The 20,073-nt window shown below is 34.3% G+C and overlaps 4 protein-coding genes across 6 annotated transcripts in view; 1 reads left to right on the top strand and 3 right to left on the bottom strand.

Moving 5' to 3' along the window:
• Positions 1–3,096: 3,096 nt before the first annotated feature.
• LOC101736369 (uncharacterized) lies at positions 3,097–11,940 on the top strand. 3 transcript variants are annotated; one of them, XM_062669518.1, is made up of 5 exons: positions 3,097–3,111; positions 9,988–10,237; positions 10,317–10,457; positions 10,857–10,988; positions 11,496–11,940. In XM_062669518.1, the coding sequence occupies exons 2-5, from the start codon at positions 9,989–9,991 to the stop codon at positions 11,577–11,579; spliced, it is 606 nt and encodes a 201-aa protein (XP_062525502.1). In that variant the 5' UTR covers positions 3,097–3,111; position 9,988; the 3' UTR covers positions 11,580–11,940. The 3 variants fall into 3 exon arrangements, with proteins under 3 accessions (XP_062525502.1, XP_062525507.1, XP_004929927.1); XM_062669523.1 differs by lacking the exon at positions 3,097–3,111 and adding an exon at positions 3,555–3,717; XM_004929870.5 differs by lacking the exon at positions 3,097–3,111 and adding an exon at positions 5,150–5,889.
• LOC101736488 (cytochrome b-c1 complex subunit Rieske, mitochondrial) lies at positions 4,034–5,201 on the bottom strand. Its single transcript, XM_004929871.4, has one exon. The coding sequence runs from the start codon at positions 5,199–5,201 to the stop codon at positions 4,386–4,388; it is 816 nt and encodes a 271-aa protein (XP_004929928.1). The 3' UTR covers positions 4,034–4,385.
• Positions 8,312–9,127, bottom strand: LOC101736239 (uncharacterized). The gene has a single exon (XM_004929869.5). The coding sequence runs from the start codon at positions 9,002–9,004 to the stop codon at positions 8,507–8,509; it is 498 nt and encodes a 165-aa protein (XP_004929926.1). The 5' UTR covers positions 9,005–9,127; the 3' UTR covers positions 8,312–8,506.
• Positions 11,941–12,585: 645 nt separating the features above from the next.
• LOC101736542 (ubiquitin carboxyl-terminal hydrolase 35) overlaps positions 12,586–20,073 on the bottom strand; it is a 36,099-nt gene continuing 28,611 nt past the window's right edge. The window contains exon 12 of the mRNA XM_004929945.5: positions 12,586–19,663. Within this exon, the coding sequence (XP_004930002.2) occupies positions 19,252–19,663 (412 nt within the window). The 3' untranslated portion in view covers positions 12,586–19,251. The remainder of the gene's footprint in view (positions 19,664–20,073) is intronic.

Raw genomic sequence — 20,073 nt, 5'->3', positions numbered from 1 at the left:
TTTAGGCATTATAGTTGACGCATGCGCAGTACACATATTTTGCATACATTTATTCAACTAATAAAAATAGTAAATTAAACAAAAAACGAGTAATTTAGAAAGAGAACAAACGTGTTTTATATAAGAACAATCGAAAATGAATATTTACGAGTCATTAAGGATGAAAAAATATTAAAAATTGTATTAGAGGGGCTAACTTGTAGGTATATTTTTAAATATTTTTTTAAAATAAATAACTGCAGAACATACAATTATTAACAGTGAACAATCATGAACAAATGATGAACAAACGAATTAATAGAAAATAAGTATAAAATAGAAAAAAAAAATTTTTTTGAGGGGCTAACTTCATTCACCTGTGAATTTACCCTCTCTTTTTTTATTTTTGGCTTTTTTTTTTTTAATTATTTATCGTTAATGTTCGAATGTCAAAATTGTTTGTTCGTCTTTTATTTATTTATAATTAATTAAACAAATGATCACCGTTAAGTTGGCCCCCTTTACTAGATATCTTTATTTTTATCACTCAGATAAATTAATTTTGATCAATTATCGTTTGTTCGACGACTATTGGTGATTGTTCGATCATAAAAATAATTAAATTCCCAATTATTAATTATTTTATATCTATTAAGCAAACCATCGCCCCACGCCTATATTGCGCATGCACCGGTTTTGTCGGTCAGCTGGCAATGGCCGTATTTACTAGCGTTTTGTTAACAAGTGCCTTTTTACTGTGTAATTATTAAATTAATTAATAAAGAATATATGTCACTTGAATAGCAATGTGACAATAATAAAGGTAAGTTACACAATTATAACATCAAATATTTTGTAGTTTATATTTAAAAAAAAAAAGCTTAAAATTTTAAAAATTAAAGATCGAAACTTAATATTGCATATCTAATCTAAAAATAAACGGACGTAGTCGTCATTTGTTAAAGTTGTCAGCACTGCCAGTATAATAAATATATGCATAACAATAACTGACGATCAATTAAAGGTGAATTTTCGGAAAAAAAATATTTTTAAAACTGGAACTCATCACTCTTGTTATTTGTTATTTTAGTTATAAAATAACAAATTTGTCAAATATTTCCACGATAAAATCAAATTTTACTATATCGGCATATGTTCTCCACTTCATCGATAAATTTAATTTTTTGCAATAATAAATAAAGATAATTGTTGCTTCCATTGTTGTAAGAAAATTTACCAACTAAGTTAAGTGTAAAAGTTTAATATATTAATAATTTTTTTATCTGATTATTTTATTATTTTTTTGTTGTTTTCTTTTCTCTTACAGGCAGCTTTCGAGTAACTTATTATGCCACCTGTAGCAGCTGTGCCGGTCGACTTAGCTGTGAAAGTATTAAAAAAATACATAGCTCATTTCGCCAATGATGAATTTCCACAATGGAAGTCAGAAATCAGAAATCAGAACATTAACGAACAAACGACGAGCAAATAATAAAAATAAAAATAAACAAATCAAAAAAGGTGGCCTGAGGCGATGGTTTGCTTATTAGATATAAAATAAGTAATAATTGGGAATTAAATTGTTTTTATGATCGATCAATCACCAATAGTCGAACAAACGATAATTGATCAAAATTAATTAATCTGAGCGATAAAAATAAAGGGTATCTAGTAAGGGGGGCCCACTTAAGGGTGATCATTTGTTTAATTAATTATAAATAAATAAAAGACGAACAAACAATTTTTACATTCGAACATTAACGAACAAATAACGAACAAATAATTAAAAATTAAAAAAAATCCGAAAATCAAAAAAAGGGGGCCAAATTCACTGAGCCGCTTTTGAGCATTGTTCGAATTCGAATTCTCCAAAAATTCGAAATCGATTCATTCGGAAGTCGATCCAATAAAAAAATCCTATACAGTACCTAGAAAAACTGTATTAAGCTTTATAAATATTTTTGATCAGCAGTCATAAAGTTACAACCATTTTTGTCAAAGGGTAGTTAAATTACACAGACTATATGTAGTAAATCCCGGATTAGCGCCGATTAAATTGTTGCTTTTTAAATTATTACATCGAAAGAACATCGTTCGTAGCACTGAATATGTAATCACCACACCCCCGATTACTCTCTTTAGACAACCCATACCCTGGGCCAGGAAGGTCAAGTACCTGGGCGTTACCCTGGATGCATCGATGACATTCCGGCCGCATATAAAATCAGTCCGTGACCGTGCCGCGTTTATTCTCGGTAGACTCTACCCCATGATCTGTAAGCGGAGTAAAATGTCCCTTCGGAACAAGGTGACACTTTACAAAACTTGCATTAGGCCCGTCATGACTTACGCGAGTGTGGTGTTCGCTCACGCGGCCCGCACACACATAGACACCCTCCAATCTTTACAATCCCGCTTTTGCAGGTTAGCCGTCGGAGTTCCGTGGTTCGTGAGGAACGTTGACCTACACGACGACCTGGGCCTCGAATCTATCCAGAAATACATGAAGTCAGTGTCGGAACGGTACTTCGACAAGGCTATGCGTCATGATAATCGCCTTATCGTAGCCGCCGCTGACTACTCTCCGAATCCTGATCACGCAGGAGCCAGTCACCGTCGACGCCCTAGACACGTCCTTACGGATCCATCAGATCCAATAACCTTTGCATTAGACGCCTTCAGCTCTAACACTAGGAGCAGGCTTAGGGACCTCGGTAACCGTACTCGTCGAACTCGACAAAGAGTTTGCCGTGCAACCTAACCCATGAATCAGCTCGCTGAGTTTCTCGCCGGATCTTCTCAGCGGGTCGCGATTCCGATCCGGTAGTAGATTCATTCGCGAAGCAGCTACTCTTGAGCTGTTAGGTCTCCTTCGGAGGCGCTCGGGTAGCTGTTAGCAAATCCCACCCCTCCTGGCTGAGCCTTTGCTCGCCCACGTGTCCTGGTGAAACTGGAAAGGCCTCCGGGCCACCAGTAATCTTTCAATCATAAAAAAAAAAAAAAAAAAAAAAATATGTAATCACTACGTTATAGTTCGTAGTGTTAAGTTATTATCATAGATTTGTATTTTAACTGATTATAGTACGGAGGTAATGAAACAAAACTCAGTGCTAGACAGCACTCCAGTTGTAGGTAGGTACTTAATAACTCCATGGTTATTATCACGAGAGAACTGTCAAAACTACTTTTCGCAGTTTTTTATTAAAAGTCCCACCATTTCTGTAGCAATGATAATAAGTCACAAAATAACAAGCTCTAGATTTAACGACAAAATATCTTGCGTTTTATGATGGCTACCGCCACAAAGCTATTGCATAAAATTGATTGACACATTGATATTTTCTATACTAATATTATAAAGAGGAAATATTTGTTTGTTTGTTTGTTTCGAATAGGCTCCGAAACTACTGGACCGATTTGAAAAATTATTTTTCCATTAGAAGCCGACATTGTCCCTGATGAACATAGGCTACTTTTTTTATTTTTTTTTTTTATTTTTTTTTTTGTTTCATGTGTGTTCATCTTTCCGAAGCGAAGCGAGGGCGGGTCGCTAGTATGCATATAAAACAGTCAATATAAAAAAAATTCTGACTACACTGGTGGTAACACCTCTTGTGAGTCCGCACGGGTAGGTACCACCGCCCTGCCTATTTCTGTCGTGAAGCATTAATGCGTTTCGGTTTGAAGGGTGGGGCAGCCGTTGTAACTACACTGAGACCGTAGAACTTATATCTCAAGGTGAGTGGCGCATTTACGTTGTAGATGTCTATGGGCTCCAGTAACCACTTAACACCAGGTGGGCTTATCCGCACATCAAAGCAATTTTTTTTTATTAAATTGTATATCGTGTATCGTCTACTGATTTTTTTGAAGAAAACTAAGTTACTTTTGTTAGGCTACTTAAAGAATATTACTGCGATAAATATATATAAGCGAACGAGCAAATACGTAGCTAAATATTTGACAACTTTTGCAGCCTTTTAAGTATACCGCAATAACTTAATATTTTGCCTTCAAATTTGCGATTTAATCGGATGAATGATACATGAAGGCATAGATTTGTCATAATACTATTTATTAATCTTTAAAAAGCCATAGTCGCCATGCTTAGCACGATGGTTGACGATCGCAGTATACTGTTATCATACTCGAAGAACGCTTGTTCTTTGGAGAATCTCTAAGTCGGCTTTTACCCCAAGGGGTGAAGCGGGGAGGCACTATAATTTTTCGAGATTCAATTTAATAATATATTATGTTAATCAGTTTCAAATATTTTACTATAATAATGTAAAATTTAATAAAAATAAAAACAAAATTGACAGTGTGGTGTCGAATTAATTATGAGGACTTATATATCTGAATTTAAAATTTATTTATAATTTCAAGAGAAGTATTTGTTGACTAGTTTATCCTACAATTACTAGAGAGTCACTAACAAACTTATAAGGGGGAACCTCTAAATTCAAAGGCGCGGGTCCTTTGCGAGCTCTACCGACGTTATCGTAATGACTACCGTGGCAGGGACAGTAAAAACCTCCCGGATAGTCACCAGCATTTGCGATCGGCACACATCCCAAATGAGTACAAATTCCAATCACTATTAGCCACTCCGGGATCGTAGTACGTTGTTCCGGGGTCTCTGGATCGCGTAGAACCGACAATGGAGTCTTTGCCTCAATATCGATGTCTGCTTGAGTTCTACGCTTAATGAAAAGCGGTTTTCCACGCCATTTGTATGAGACACAAGCCCCGGGTGTGATTTTGGTCAGATCTACTTCTATCGATGCCATAGCTAACACGTCAGCGGCTGCGGCCATGTAAGAAATGAAATGTACTAGCTCGGATTTTACAGCATACGATCCACAGAGCAATCCGAAGAAGCCAATCGTGTAGGTCACTCCGGACTTCTCGTCGCCCGCACCCCATCTTGTCTTTCTCACATCCTTGTATTGATCTTTCCTGTACGGATTAAAGTTTGGGAATTCGATATCGCGGTGAAGACGAGGACATTCTTTGTGGTATCGCACTTGTACCCACATACTCAGACTCGGTATTTGCTCAAGATTGTTTCTACAAAATCTCGTTAGAGGTGCATCGCTTTTATTGACAGACGCTCGTTTTCGTCGCACCTCCCGTACAGTTTTTATACAAGTTAAATTCTGACAGCACAGCCCGGTCCAAAGATTAGGACAAATTGCACGCGCATTATTTAGAACATTCATTTTTTTATAATCAACAATCAGCTTAAAAGCAAAATGTCTCCATCGCAAAAAGTGTATTCAGAAAACGCAGGAAAGATAATTTAATAATGCCCGAACGGATCTTTTGACTTGTTGTCAATATCAGCAATAATTGTCATAAGCGGTACCAAGTTTTTTTTTAAAATGCCTAAAGAGTATTCACTTAGGATATATAGCTTACGTTCTGGGATACCTATTTTAAGACTAATAGAAATTGCACGCCTATAGATATATAAGGCACTGCTGATTTTCCGTCCTAAAATGAGCCTTTCTTACTCTTTTTTTTTTTCACTCGTTTGTCTCCGAGCTTCTATATCACGGCGATGTTATTCAGAGACTATTATTATTTAAATGATAGCAGAAATTTACAACGATACTAGTCAGATCACCTTTTCTTCTGGGAGTAATGACACCCTGTTAAGGTTTGAGTCATCGTCCATCAAAAACGACGTCATTACAAAGTGAGCAATCGATGACTTAATTAGATTCCTAAGGACGATTTATTATTGTTGCACTATAAGACATCGTCCGTCTGTGGCCACATCCACCTTACGTTTTGGTTAAAAGAGAGCCAAGGCCCAATGATGTAACACGTGAAAGTGCGCAATCGAAAGCCCCACTAGAGACACAACGTGCGTCCGAACAACACGCCGACCGGTTGGACTATCAAGTGAGTGATTAGCAATTATTGTATAACAGTTTACAATATTACAAAAAAATATCTCTTGTTTTTTTAAATTTGGAAACTTTCATTTTTATTTATTTAAAGTATCAAATTTCTTAATCGTTCGTCGAATTGAAAAAAAAAATATTTTATTTATTTATTGTGCACCTGCTTATTGCAAAATAATTTATAACTAACTTACGTTACGTTTATAAAGTCTACGTATTCTTTAGAGGCAATGTCTGATTTGCTAATTAAATTTCGTAGTTTATTCTAGCAAACGCTCCGCTGTTTTATTTTTCTTATAAATAGCTATTCGAACTTTTAAGAAAATGTAAATTGGTGCTGTTAACATAAAAAAAATACGTAAAAAGTAATTCCCCCAAACCACTTCCAATAAAGTACAAGGACAAGGAACTTTGATCTCATATAATAAACACAGGTATATTTAGGTGGAAGTGTTAATTCTATTCTATAACCGGTTTGCGGCATAAACAGGAGGGATGGTGATACAGGTGGCGGTAGATACAAAGTATACGTAGACATATTTTTTTTTTGCAACAAACACTAATTGTATAATAAATTTAGATTACTAGAAGATACACGCGCATCACCTCTCGTGTGTTGATGGCACTACGATAGAAACCTTCCCTGCAGTACCATGCCCACTGAGTTTCTCGCGGGATCTTCTCAGTGGGTCGCGTTTTCGATCTGGTGGTAGATTCTGCGAAGCACTGCTCTTGCTAGGGTTAGTATTAGCAACGTCATCAGGTTTGAGCCCCGAGAACTCACCTACTCGCCCTATGGAACTAGTATAACCCCTCGAGGTTACTAGAATAGAATAGGTTTAAAAAAACAAGGAGTACCTACCATCCATAACTGTTCCAAATTTCAATACAACCGGGTGAACGGTTTACGAATGCATAATGGACAAATTTACAATGAAATAAAGTTCTCATACAGGCCCTAATCCACGCCCTTAAGAGTAAAAATCTGAATGACTTCCCATTCATAGAGAAACTAAAGTGAATTTAATACCCAGCTAGTCGGGAATGCTCAGTGGGTCGCGATTCCGATCCGGTTGACAGTGCTGCCAAACATTGCTCTTTCTAGGGCCAATGTTAACAATCTCCCAGTTTGAGTCCCGTCAGCTCATCTACAGAGCATAGCTGAAATAGCCCCTTAAGCAACTAGCGCTTCAATAGTGAAAAAAATCCGTTGAAACATTATTGTATCTAAGCTCACGTGTGATTTATCTATAAACCTTATTCGTGTTACGTTAATGGATTGCTTAATTGAAACCCGCAAAATTTACAGTTTGCGTTTATAGTAGTTTGGCGTATCGTATTATAACATTTACTAACCCGGCACACGCGGGTTCTGACGATTTCTGCCGCAAAGCAGACAGTAGGAGGACAGCCGTTCAACTATACAATGAGACCTCAGATCTCATGGATGGTACCATTCATAATTGACGCAGTCCTATTTACATTTTAAAAGCATTTTTCTTCTATTAAGAACATAAAGTATTTAAAAAAAAAATCAAATCGTAATAGTATGAACCGCAATAGTTTATTAAGCTAAATATTAGGTCCGGTATAAAAGATATTTGATGTTTGTAAGGGCCGTAAAATATTTAAAATATTTAAGTAATGATAATGGACATACTTTGTTAAACACGTACAGTTGATGTAATTTCACTTAAGTAGATTCTTGAGCAAGTAATTGTTTAACAGTAAGTGATTAAAATGAGGCACTGTTTTAAAGTTCGTATAAATTCCTATCATATGACTTATCTTTTGTTACTTTTTATGAGCTTAGACAACTGAGTTCAGGGCTTTTTTGAAGTAGTTATTGACGACCACTTGAAACATCAGGTCGAAATTTCAGTTGCATTAGAACTAGGGATATCCGGCCCTTTCGATAGGAACGCTTGACTACTTCGCCGCAGAAATAGGCAGATAATCACAATGCATTCTGCTGCCAGTCGATACGATGAGTAAGCGGAAGGCCTTACACCTCTGAGTTTAAAGAGAGTTTAATTATCAAAGCTTTTTAATGCACTTAAGGGCAAATTTGGCAACAACCCGCTTGATGTTATTACTGTCACGCATTGAGAACGGTAATTCTCGGGGTTTAGCCAACTTGCTACCTACCACTGAGAAATCCTTTCGAATCTCATTTGAAAATAGACCGGCCATAGCGCTGGTGGAAACCACGAAGGGAGATTCATTCCAGAGTTGCCCTTTTGTTCCGGTCTACTGTGGACGGGAATAAAAAGCTACGTACGATATCAAGGCGAAGAAACTATTGCTACAAAATAATGATTGGAAGTATACCTAGTAGAATTTTGCACGGCTACCTCAAGGTAGTGGGAAGGGTTACTAACAATTGACTTACCTTCGACCAGCTGGGAATTAAACTCTCGTTTTAGTTTCTCAAAGTTTATTTGAGTGTTCAGATTAGGAAAAAAGTTCACAATACATTAACTTTTTTGTAACACAATGATTCCGTGAGCATGAAAGCGGTCATTTCTATTCACAATTGCCATGAATAATTATGAAACAGGATTAAAACAGGCCACTTCTAGTTTTGCACAAAATCTGTCAGACAGAAATCTAAATTATAATGATTCTTTGAAATTGTACCCCACCACCATAAAATATAACCACAATTCTATAAATATGGTAAAACCTAAATAACCAATGACCATAGCGGGTGAAGATATTTTTTTCATTACACAAGTCTTTGCGAGAAAAAAACACGATACAGGTGCACCGATACAACCCATGATCATTATAAGGCACATGGCAAAAGTCACGTATACAAAATATTTGACGCAGGACTTAGACGAAAACGTTACTCCTAAAAACAGCAAACCATTTCCAATGAACAACATCAGAGAAGTGAATCCAATTGACATTAGAGCCATTTTCTTCGAACCTTCATCAACTTTGGTTGTATTCATGAAATGAGCAATGATTTGCTCTTGAACAATGCCATACATGATGATACCAGCCAGGCCAGTCCCTCCAGTTGCAAGACCGAGCCAAGATATCAAAAGACACCCATATTTCGGAGGGAACATACCGAAACAATGATTTACTTCGGGCATCTCCATTTTCAAAAAAACTACTTACTATATTTGTATAAATGTTTTTTGTTTATTTACAAAGATCTGAATATAAATTTCATTGATTCTTTTGATTTGTCGTGAGTTTTGATTGACGTTTGATGTTCGATATCAGTTGCTAGTACAATGGTATAATTGCTCTATGTCAAGAGATTCTCGTAAATACCTAGTCTATTTCTTGTGGTTAGATAATATGTAATAATAATAAAATGTACTGATCCAGTCATTCAACCTACATCTAACCTAACATTTGCTAACTAATAAATATGTTATGTAATAGAACCCTGTATCGTAATTTTAATTGATTATATAACACTTACTTTACTTATTTCACTGATTCTATACTTAATCGTTCGACAAATCGTGTATAATATGTTCGAACAAGAAAACGATGCAAGATTATTTAGGAATGATATAACAATAAAGATGGTATGACGGCTGGGTTTCGACTCTATGTGCACCTTCAACTAGTAGTCAATAAATCTCGACAAGTACACTATGTATTAGTGCTCTTAGGAATTATTCGAGATGATCCCTCCATCTCCTTTTTACTATCGCACCTCTCGCCGACAGAGCAGAGTTCATCTATACTAGATAGTAACGCACTGTGGATGAACACAGCGTTTTCATCTGAAATCCATCCATCTGAATTCCAGAGATGTTTTTCGCCTTATACGATCCGACTCTGGGATGAACTAACTTCGGAGAGCACTCAGTGGCAGGCAAATTTGGCTGTATTGGTGGCATTGCTGCTTACTTGTGGCCATAAGCCACATTAAAAACTTACCATCAGGTTGGCGGTATGTGCGGTCAGTCTACAAAGGCAAAAAAAAAACAGATAGTAATGAAGTAACAATTCTACGCTGGAATACATATGCACCAGGCTTTAGAGAGCACTTTAGTATTGAACAAAAATTATGGCTTAGTTTATCCACTGCATTTTATGTCTCAGTAATATTTATTTCTTCTAGGATGCTGCATTCCTCAATAATGTTATTACTGCTGTGCGTCAGTATCAGTACCTCGGCACCTGCGGACTCTCCCATTCGAGTCGACTTGCCAGTATTTGACCAGCCTCAGACAAACTTTGATATCCAACCGAATACGGTTATAGAAGCAGAGAATTACCCAGGTGGAGAACCTGACACAAATTCCGGGAATTTTATTTCGAACAAATTACAATCTTCTACAAAGTTCATCAGCAACAAAATTGAGACTCAAGTAATTATGATATTCTCTCAATGCATCAATTATTATTATTATGGTTTTGCTTTTGAATTTACAACTCTTTTTTATATAGGTAAAGGCTTTGAATTTCGGAGGACCCTTTGCTTCTCGAACATCCACACTCGAGAGCGCCGTGCCAGAAACGGAAGGTTTTGGAAGTAAAACTTTATCAGTGAAAGAAAACATACAAAACGTTGTGGCCGGAATATTTCAAGTAAGTTAGATACTCTCGTAATAAGTAAAATACAAGAATGTATAATTCACACATAAAATAACTTCAGAAACTCTTACTATAAATAATGTAATGAACGGGGTTTAAGTACCCTCATAGTGACTTCGGTCGATACGATTACACTCGGTGTCTTGTTTCTAAAACCACGGGTCCTTTCACTAACAGAAAGCCTTGATAATTCCTTAGGTGTTTATAACATAAGCTGGATTTTATTTTAATCAATATACATTTAATTTCATGCATTTATTCATTTTCAATTCCATACACATTAGAACACGAGCTTATCTAGATTATATGTATTTAACATTGATGCACACAAAAGTAGCTTGTTTTGTAGCTTCTGGGTTGTAATTATCCAAATAAATTAATTCTCGTTTACAGCCTAAGCCCATAGTAGACACAATCAGCGAATCAGAAAAATACGGCAACACTGGAGACAAATTCTACAGCGCGGGCAAAGTCATCGTAGGTGGTGCTGAAGGAGTGTCCAATGTAGTCAACTCAGTTCTTGAGGTAAGTATTATCATCCAGGCATCATTTTAATATTTAGATATGTAACAATAGAGATCAGAATCTACATTGCTGGTAGTAAGGCGTCTTTTAAGCCCGCACAGGTAGGTACCATCACTGCCCCTTATTCTACTGCGAAGCAATTACGCATTCCGGGTTGAAGGGTGGATGGTGGCATTTACATTGTTGATGTCTATGGGGTCCAGTAACCACTTAAAACCAGGTGGGCCGTGAGCTCACACAATCACACACAATCTGTCATCAAATTGCAGTCCACTTTATTGGCGTCCTTCGGTAGGACTGGCATTATTTATCCCGTTTTTGACACATAATTTCGTGTCACAAGTGGGATAAATATTGCCAATATTACCAAAGTTTTATTTTCCCGATCCCCTACACCTAACAATAATACGGTAATGATGCCAAAAAAATGGATCCTATGAAACTAAGCGTCAAGTATTTCGGTTCACGATAATGAATTCTAATTCCATTTCCATATTTTTTTTCTAGATTCCAGGGACCTTCATCAGAACAATTACCAGAGCTGCCACCGAGAAACTAAACAACCTGGGTGGAAAGCTAATTGGTTTATAATCTTAAGTTTATTACATTTCTACTGTTTAAGTAAGAGGTAAAATGTGTACATAAATAGTGTTGTTTTGTAAAATATTAGTTCTAGGAGAAAATCATTTGAATAAATTTGAATAAATATTATTTGAATAAATTTAAATAAATGAAAAATGTGACGACTTAAACAATATTGTCTTATTTGAAAACTAGTCTCATTGCACTCGATGTCCTCAGTAGATATTATCCATTCCTTAATGTAGAAATTTGTTTAACCAACGAGTGTTTTCCGGATACTTTCTGCTGCTGAAAGTTTAACTCACTCATTAAGCGGTTATCTTATTATAATATTGAATGTACGTTCCGAAATAAAGATTATTAGCAATAACTTTATTCTTTTGTTTACCTTTTCGTTTCCGTGATAAGATCAAAATATATTTTTCCCCCAGTCGTTTCCAGTCATTTTCAGATCGTCAGACAATTGAAGGTCATTCAATCCCGTTTCTGCATGATAGCGGTCGGAGTAACGTGGTAAGTGAGGAACGTCGACCTTCACGACGACTTAAGTTTAGAACCGATACGTAAGTATCTAAAGATAGCGTCAGAACGCTACTTAGAGAAAGCGGCGCGACACGATAACCCTCTTAAGTTGTCCGCCGCTATTTACATATCTGAGACAGGAGACGGGGCAACGCAACGCTGGCGTTGCCCGAAACATGTCCTGTCGGATCGCCCGGGTCTACTCTCGATGCTTTTAGGTTCTTCAAACCCCGGTTACCGTTTCTCGCTGGATTTTCTGAGTAGATCGCGATTCCAATCCGGTAGTAGATTCTGCGAAGCACTGCTCTTGCTAGGGTTAGTGTTAGCAAATTCTCACAGGTTGCGCCCATGAGCTCATTTACCCGTTCACGAAAAGCTGAAATAGCCCTTTAGGCCACCAGGGATAGGTAAGGGAAAAGGTCTCTGTTGTTGTATTTGAACTCACAAACACCTTATCCGTGAGAGGTTTTCCAATCAGAAAAATTGAAATACATTTCTCAATTTCAATATTTATTATGTCACTATTGTATTTAAAAAAAAACCAACATAAAAGAAAACATGACATAAGAATCGCACAATTCAATCTGTTGAGAATTTTAAATGTACATCGATAAATAAAAGATTTTCATAAACTTAATTGTAATTCATAATGCATGGTACTTTATTACACAACAAATTAAAACAATGACGTCAGTTTAACTGACTTATTGCATATGACAGAGCTATTTATCGTTGGAACACGTTTTGCTAAACTACAACTCATTATTTCAGCGGACTTAATGTATTATAATTATGTAACAAAAAATATACATCGCGTTAAATTAAGACAAAAACTATCCAAAAAATCTAGTTTAATTTTATTTAACTACAAGGTATTATAAATATGCATCGTATTTATAAGATATTCGGGTGAATCAGTTCTTAGTAATCTGATTTAGTAGACCCACAATGTTAATAGAATTTCTTAAAATGACGAGTATCAATATTTTATTATTATTTTAAAATAGGAAGGCTATTTCAAGTCGAGTTCAAATTTGACGCGTACTATAATAACCTGACGTATAGAACTATAGAACGTACATCTAGATATATCGAGTGGTGGTGATAGAAAAATACGTCAATAAGTCACCGCAACAAAAAGTCATTTTATATATTAAATAAAGTGCAACTATAAATGCTTCTATTATTTACAAATTTTATGCTAACCAACAACAGCATAACATCGATTTAATTTAGGCATTATAGTTAGTGTACAGAAAACTAGAAATTTAAGAATATTGATTGACCTGTGCTTAATATATTTTCTAATAGGGCTGTTAGCTGTTAGATTGTAAAAAATAAATCGTCATGGGAAAACGTCATAGGGTTTGGTAAAATGGAGTGTAATGCGCATTCCTCTTTCTCACTCGCAAGTTCGTCCCTAATTACGATAAAATTGTATTACGAACAAGATCTGCTGTTTTTAATAGAAAGATATTCTTAAAATGTTGCTACTTTATGAATAAATTTATAAATTTCCTTTCTTTGTTCTACTTTAAAGAAAACATTTTTTTTAATTCATCTAGTATTTATAGTTCAGTCTAGCTCTATTCATATTGGAATTAGCTGATTTGAATCAGTTGCCAAATAAATTATAAAATGACTAGAAACCCCAAAGAAAAAAATATTACGTTGTCTATACAATGAAATAAAACATTGTTAAATTAAAGTTATATTTAATATGTCGTGTCGTACATGTTTATAAGAATAAGGTCGTATCGTAGAACATATTATAAGACAAAAGGCCAGGTTTATCAAGGTTTTCCTTGTTTTATTAGCGTCTCAACCTACCAAATGTAGAAATACATATATCTTAAATAGGTTTCATGTAGATATTTATAATACACATGTACCGATCAAAATTGCATGGATAGTACATAAAAAATCGTTTTAACGTTGTAAATAGCGCCATCTATCATTAATAAGCTTTAACTCTGTATTGATAGGTTAGTATTTTAATCGTTAAAGTTTAACGTAAGTACTAATAGTATTTAAAAAGAGAGATATGTCATAAAAGAGTTAATTTAGCATTATAACTATTTAGATGAGACGGTAGTTAAATAAAAACACAAACTTGATTTATTTCGCATCGTTCGATATGAAAATTGTACAAGCTATTGAATGAAACCACGTTAAAATTTATTTTTATTATTAACTTGGCTTCAAGTGTTAATTATTGGTGATAGAGCTTAAACTATCAATACAATTCTGATTCATCATCATGTAAATATCAACCGATAATGATTTCAAATGATCAATTTGTTAAATAGAAATTTGTATATATCAGATCTTAAGCCTCAAGTCGAGAAATTAATTGATAAATAAGCGGGTAGGTCCATTCACAAATTTCATTCACCCGAATCATTGTGTGACCGCGTTTCAAGGGATTCAACAATAATACTTCATCCAACTAGCTAAAAGTAGCTTTGTAAATAAAAATTGCGGTAATGTTAAACATATGGGCAATTTAATAGCAATCTATCAATTCCTGTGTATGGATAAGTATTTCCATTATCTTATTGGTTACAAGCAGCTATATTCCACTTCCATCGTCCAACCTCGAGAAATCTGTGTAGAGAATCTTAATGTCATCTTTGAATTGCAACAGATCGACATGGAAAATGTTATACTTGGGCCATCACAAACGTGCGAACAGTCGTAAAACATTACGTCAAAGGAGTGTGACAATGCCGCGCAACTCGATATCGATAAATAGAGTAAGATCCCAAGGTCTGACGTCACCACCAGACGTCACGTATTTTCTGACGAACGAAATGTGGCCGATTTCGTAGTGTTATTATGTACTAAGAACGCATGTCTACCTGCTAGCTTGCTTAGACCAATTATCAGGTATCAGGTAATCAAGGTACATAAAATCATTACGCACTTCACGTAAAATTCTGAACGCTGATTTTTACGTATATTTTAGGCAATATCCTGAAAAATAAGTCGCCAATACTCCTAGAGACTTTCCGTCGGCCGAATTGCTTTGCATAGCATTATTCGACAAATTTGTTAAAACTCAAGGGGTCCAAACTAGTTTGGTTATTCATAATGTGTTGATAGCGTTTAACGAATTAAAAAGTGACCCGGAAAAATATATTTTTTAAATTTAAATAGAGAACGTTTTTAGTGTAATTATATAGATTTAAGTTGTATAAACACAACACTAGAAGTGTGAGATCCGATATGCCTATAAGTGTGAGCGAGAGGTCTGATAAAAATTATTTATGACTCAGTTCGCACATTTGTAATGGTCCAAGAATAACAATAAAATTTTAGATAAATCTTTTTATGTGCGTATAATAGAAAATTTAATACCTACTTTAACACGTAAGTTTTTGTTTATATAATATTTCCCATGACCAAAGAGAAGACAATTATTATACTAAATAAAAAAAAAACTACATTATCAAAAAAAAACGTGGTGTCCCATATATCTACAAGTTCAAAAGCCGATGATAAGTCTTTACAATTGTTTATTTACATTTTACTACAGATAGTTAACGTATATCAAACTACAAAAAACAGTCAGGTGACTTCTAAGTTTAACGTCACTTAATAATTACAATCTCGACATCAGAGACTAGTCACACACACATAAGTCCGAGGAGATCAATGCGAGGTGTTCAACTTCGAAAAGAAAATAAAACATCCGTCCTTTTGGCTCTGAAATCGAGATATATACATACGGGTGTAAGTCAACTGTTCGCCAATTCGAATAGGGAATTATGTACTTTAAGTAAATATAAGCGAAAAGCTATTTTCATTCGTACTGCTGTAGCGTAAACTACGTTTCGTAACGTAATTCGAGAAACTGTCATATCGGCTGATTTTCGAATTTGTTTCATTGTGTGGTGTGCATAGAGTCGGAAATCCAATAGTTTAACATTTTAAATTTTACATTCTAACTTAATTTACTTTAATTATAGAAATATTTCTTAAAATATATAGTTTTATATATACGAATATATAAACGAAACCTCATGAAATGCACAAACAGCCTACACACGAAACCGCCATTTTTTTAATGATTTCCACATCGCGAGTCACCTTCTCGGGAACTATTTCCCTTACACCCGGTACTATCCAATTACGTCATTCTATATGAGAACATTTACTTACGATAGCCACCAAGAGACTAGTTTATCAATATGTTAACGTTTTGTTTTCTTTTAACCAAAACTACACTGGAAATAAAGTATACATATGAATATCTTGTAATCGTCAAAGAAAATTTGGTTCAATTAATTCCTTATGTCAAAAAAAAATTTGGTTCAATTAGTTCCATATCCCCGGTCATTACGCATAAAATGAATTGAATATATATGTAAACGAATTAGAATATGTAAAGTTAAAGTATTTTCTTTTTTTTTTTTTCGATAATCAACAATAAGCATATGCGTAATACAAAGCTACATTATTTATAAGCATCAGACATCACAATACATTGCGCGATATATATATATATCTTTAGTGAAACGAAAAGTGTGTATACATTATATATTGCACGTCGCTGGCACGCTTAACTCGTGTTGCATTTATATCACATTTCGAACTAGTTGACAAAAAGTACAATATAAAAAATAAAAAAAAAACGTTCTGAATAGGCAACCGGACGCGAATAAAAAAACAATCTTAACAATAGTTATGAGGGAACTTGATTAAACAATAACGATCCTCTCACTATTATCTTTTTTTTTTGTTGTGAAATATTAATGTTTTATATATTAAGTCAGTAAATTAAATCTATTAAATATTCTAGCATCATTTCATAACAAGCTGTAGTAAGCCTATCGCCGTAAATTTGGGCCCAAAACGAGTCGAGTTCAGCCATGCTTTATGAAGTTTGCGCGTCAAAGTATAAAAAATAACAGTTGTCCGGTTCCTTACTGCTTAAAAAACGCAACATCACTAGTTCACATAGCACTTAAAGTAGACAAGAAAAAAAATTCGATCGAATTATAGAATGTTACATTTAAATAAACTTTACATTTTTTTATTACAAATTCAAATCAATTTTCTGGATCACATTTTTATTGAAAATGTACAAAATTTGCTTTCATGTGAACGGTATTTCGAAACCATTATTAATTTAACAAAACAACTGATGAATTGCATTTCAAGTAGTAAGTAGATTATAACAGTTAAATACATTTTTAAGTTCGTAAATACAATATTTATCCAATATAATAAAGAGATCTCGCGTCCATCAATAAAGCAAGTAACTCATTACAAGACCGAACGGGTCTTTTGTCATAAAACCGATTAAATAAATTCACTTTTCGGTTAAAAAAAAAACCAACTCTTTTCAATTTTATTTCTATACGTAAATAAACTATGAAAATAATATTTACACTAAAAAGAAAAATATGTATATTTAATACATGTGTACGGAGCGTAGCATAATAAAAGTTTCTTTTTTAAACTGAAAACACTTATTTCTATATTTATAAACCACAATCTAATCACAATACGTCCATTTCGTTAATCATTAATGACACTTCGAATATTTTTGCTTTGACATTAATATTTCGGTGATTCGCTTATAAAAAAACATTTTCCACAACGCAATGTTGATTTTAATTCGATCTTTTTTAATTCAATCGAAATACTGATATTTTATTACTATTTATTTGGAATCGAATGCATCCGGTTTTTTTTACGACGAATTTAAAACGTTATATTATAAAATATTATAGCCGTTTAATAGAATAAATAAAGAAATATATAACAAAGAATCCGATGTCGCTGTGGAACAGTATTTAGTTTCCAATTCGTCAAATCTATTATAAATTGTATTGTAAATCTTAATTAGTTTATAATAGCAGCCCTTCGTAAGGCTAGACAATACTTTTTTGTAGTAAGTAATAGCTGACACAACGCGGCAGAAGTCGGCAAAAAGAGAGTATCTACCCGAGCGGTGCGAGTTACAATACGAACTACCAGCAGTAAGTATTAGCAGGGCCATATCCTGCCGTTTCATCGAAAACAGCATAACGGAAAGTTTCTATGAGATGAATTGAAATCAGTGGAAGTAGATATCGCCTTCTCGCATTAAAACTGTATAATCTCAAAACTTACTAATTTTACAGAAGAGTGTTTTAAAGGTTTAACATGTGATATTTTTAATATTAATAATCTTTGTAACATTTATTTTTTATTTTTTAACAGTTAAATTATCTGTCTTTTAAAGTAAGATAAAATTTTGTCTTCATTTTGTTAATAGTATTCAAAACATATGTAAATAATAATAAAAAACTAAAACTAAACTACGCTCTTTTGACAGTATTTATGAGAAAAATACTGGTGATACCTAATGATTGCGCATATTAACTTAATTTCGAATATTTTTGAAAATTGTACACTCTTAATGTGAAAAGACGATGTGTTAAACACCCTTGTTTTTCGTTTTATTCACTTTATAACACATCCTGTGTAGTGGCTTGTCTTTTCTTTCCAATCATTAAAAATAAAACCCCGGTCGTAAATAAGTCCTTTCAATTTATAAAATCGAATAGCTCCAATTTCAAATATTCAATTCGGAAATTATGAAAAATACACGCTTCCCACAAGCGTTAGTTACGATTTTGGTTTAATCACCTTAATAAACCAACTTACATCTTTATATTACATATCGATTAATAATTTTATATTATCGATTAATATTAACCAACCGGTGGTATTGTGATCTCGTAATTTAATCGTTCCGTAAGTAATAATAATAATAACTCACAAATACCGGCAACACTATCCTACAAGACCTTCTAAATAAAACATCAATGTCAAAAAAATTTCCTTATTAACTAATTCATATAAAAAAAAAAACTCAACATTTCACGACGCAAATAATAATAAAATTATGATCGTTCGTTCAGAGATTTTCTTACTTTCATAGCCCTTCAAGATAAAGAAACGTTACAAACAACAATCTGAACTTTATTCATTGATTAATTCAAAAAAACTTCCAGTTTTTTATAAAAAAAAATAATCGAATCCGAATCACGAAACATGAATGCCAAAGCGAAATACATCAGAAAATTCGTCCAGTCGATATAGTTTATTCAGGGTCGAAATACTCCAATACTGAAAAATCTATATACTTATTGGATCTTAACCGTCATGGACGCGACAAATGTATCGCCCGCACTTTCTCCATGTAGTGCTTGTTGTGGGCCATCACGCACTCCTGCAGTTTAGGAGGCAACTCCTCGAGAGTCGGAGCCGAACTCTCCTCCATGTCTGATCTCCTGTAGAACAGTATATACGGAGTGCTGTTCGGATGTAGCTTGCTGAACTCCGATTCGTCGGCATTTGTGACGATGTCGTCGTTGTATATGTGCCATTGGTCGTTGTCTTTAGCTAGGGTGTAGTAGTGACCGGAGTCGAGCGTGGTGCCGGCGTGGATGATCGCCGCGTATAGCGAGTACGCAGAGTGCTGACCACGGGCCCGGACAGTCGGCAGAGTCACCGACTGGTTATGGTACATAGAGTGCATCAGCTTCGTCTGAACCTGAATCTTTGGCTCGAACCTACGAAAATAATGATCATGTTTTTTATGCTTTTTTATCTAGCTTCAGACGTATGTAGGTTAGTATGTAAAGGAATCTTTGAACATGATTTTGACCCTCTTCAAAACGTCAGATTAAATCGAAATTTGGTATACTTATTATGGACCAATTACAATTCAATATTTAAAAATAAATAATTGAAAAAATTGAAATTCAACTAAAAAATGAAAAATAAATAATAGTTTAAAAAAACGAACAAAATCGACAAAAAAATAGAAAATAAATTTTAATAAATTTAAATTAAAAACACTTTAAGAAAAATGATTTTATTGTAAAAAAAGCGTGGGGTGCATGGTATAAGTAGTTATAAATATTTTATGAACAGATATGAGTAGAAGGGTTATTTTAACAATGTCCTGAAAAGCACCCCA

Source organism: Bombyx mori, chromosome 1, assembly GCF_030269925.1.
Source record: "Bombyx mori chromosome 1, ASM3026992v2".
Classification (NCBI taxonomy): domain Eukaryota; kingdom Metazoa; phylum Arthropoda; class Insecta; order Lepidoptera; family Bombycidae; genus Bombyx; species Bombyx mori.
Note: the sequence above shows the minus strand (reverse complement) of the source record. Positions and strands in the feature narration are given on the sequence as shown.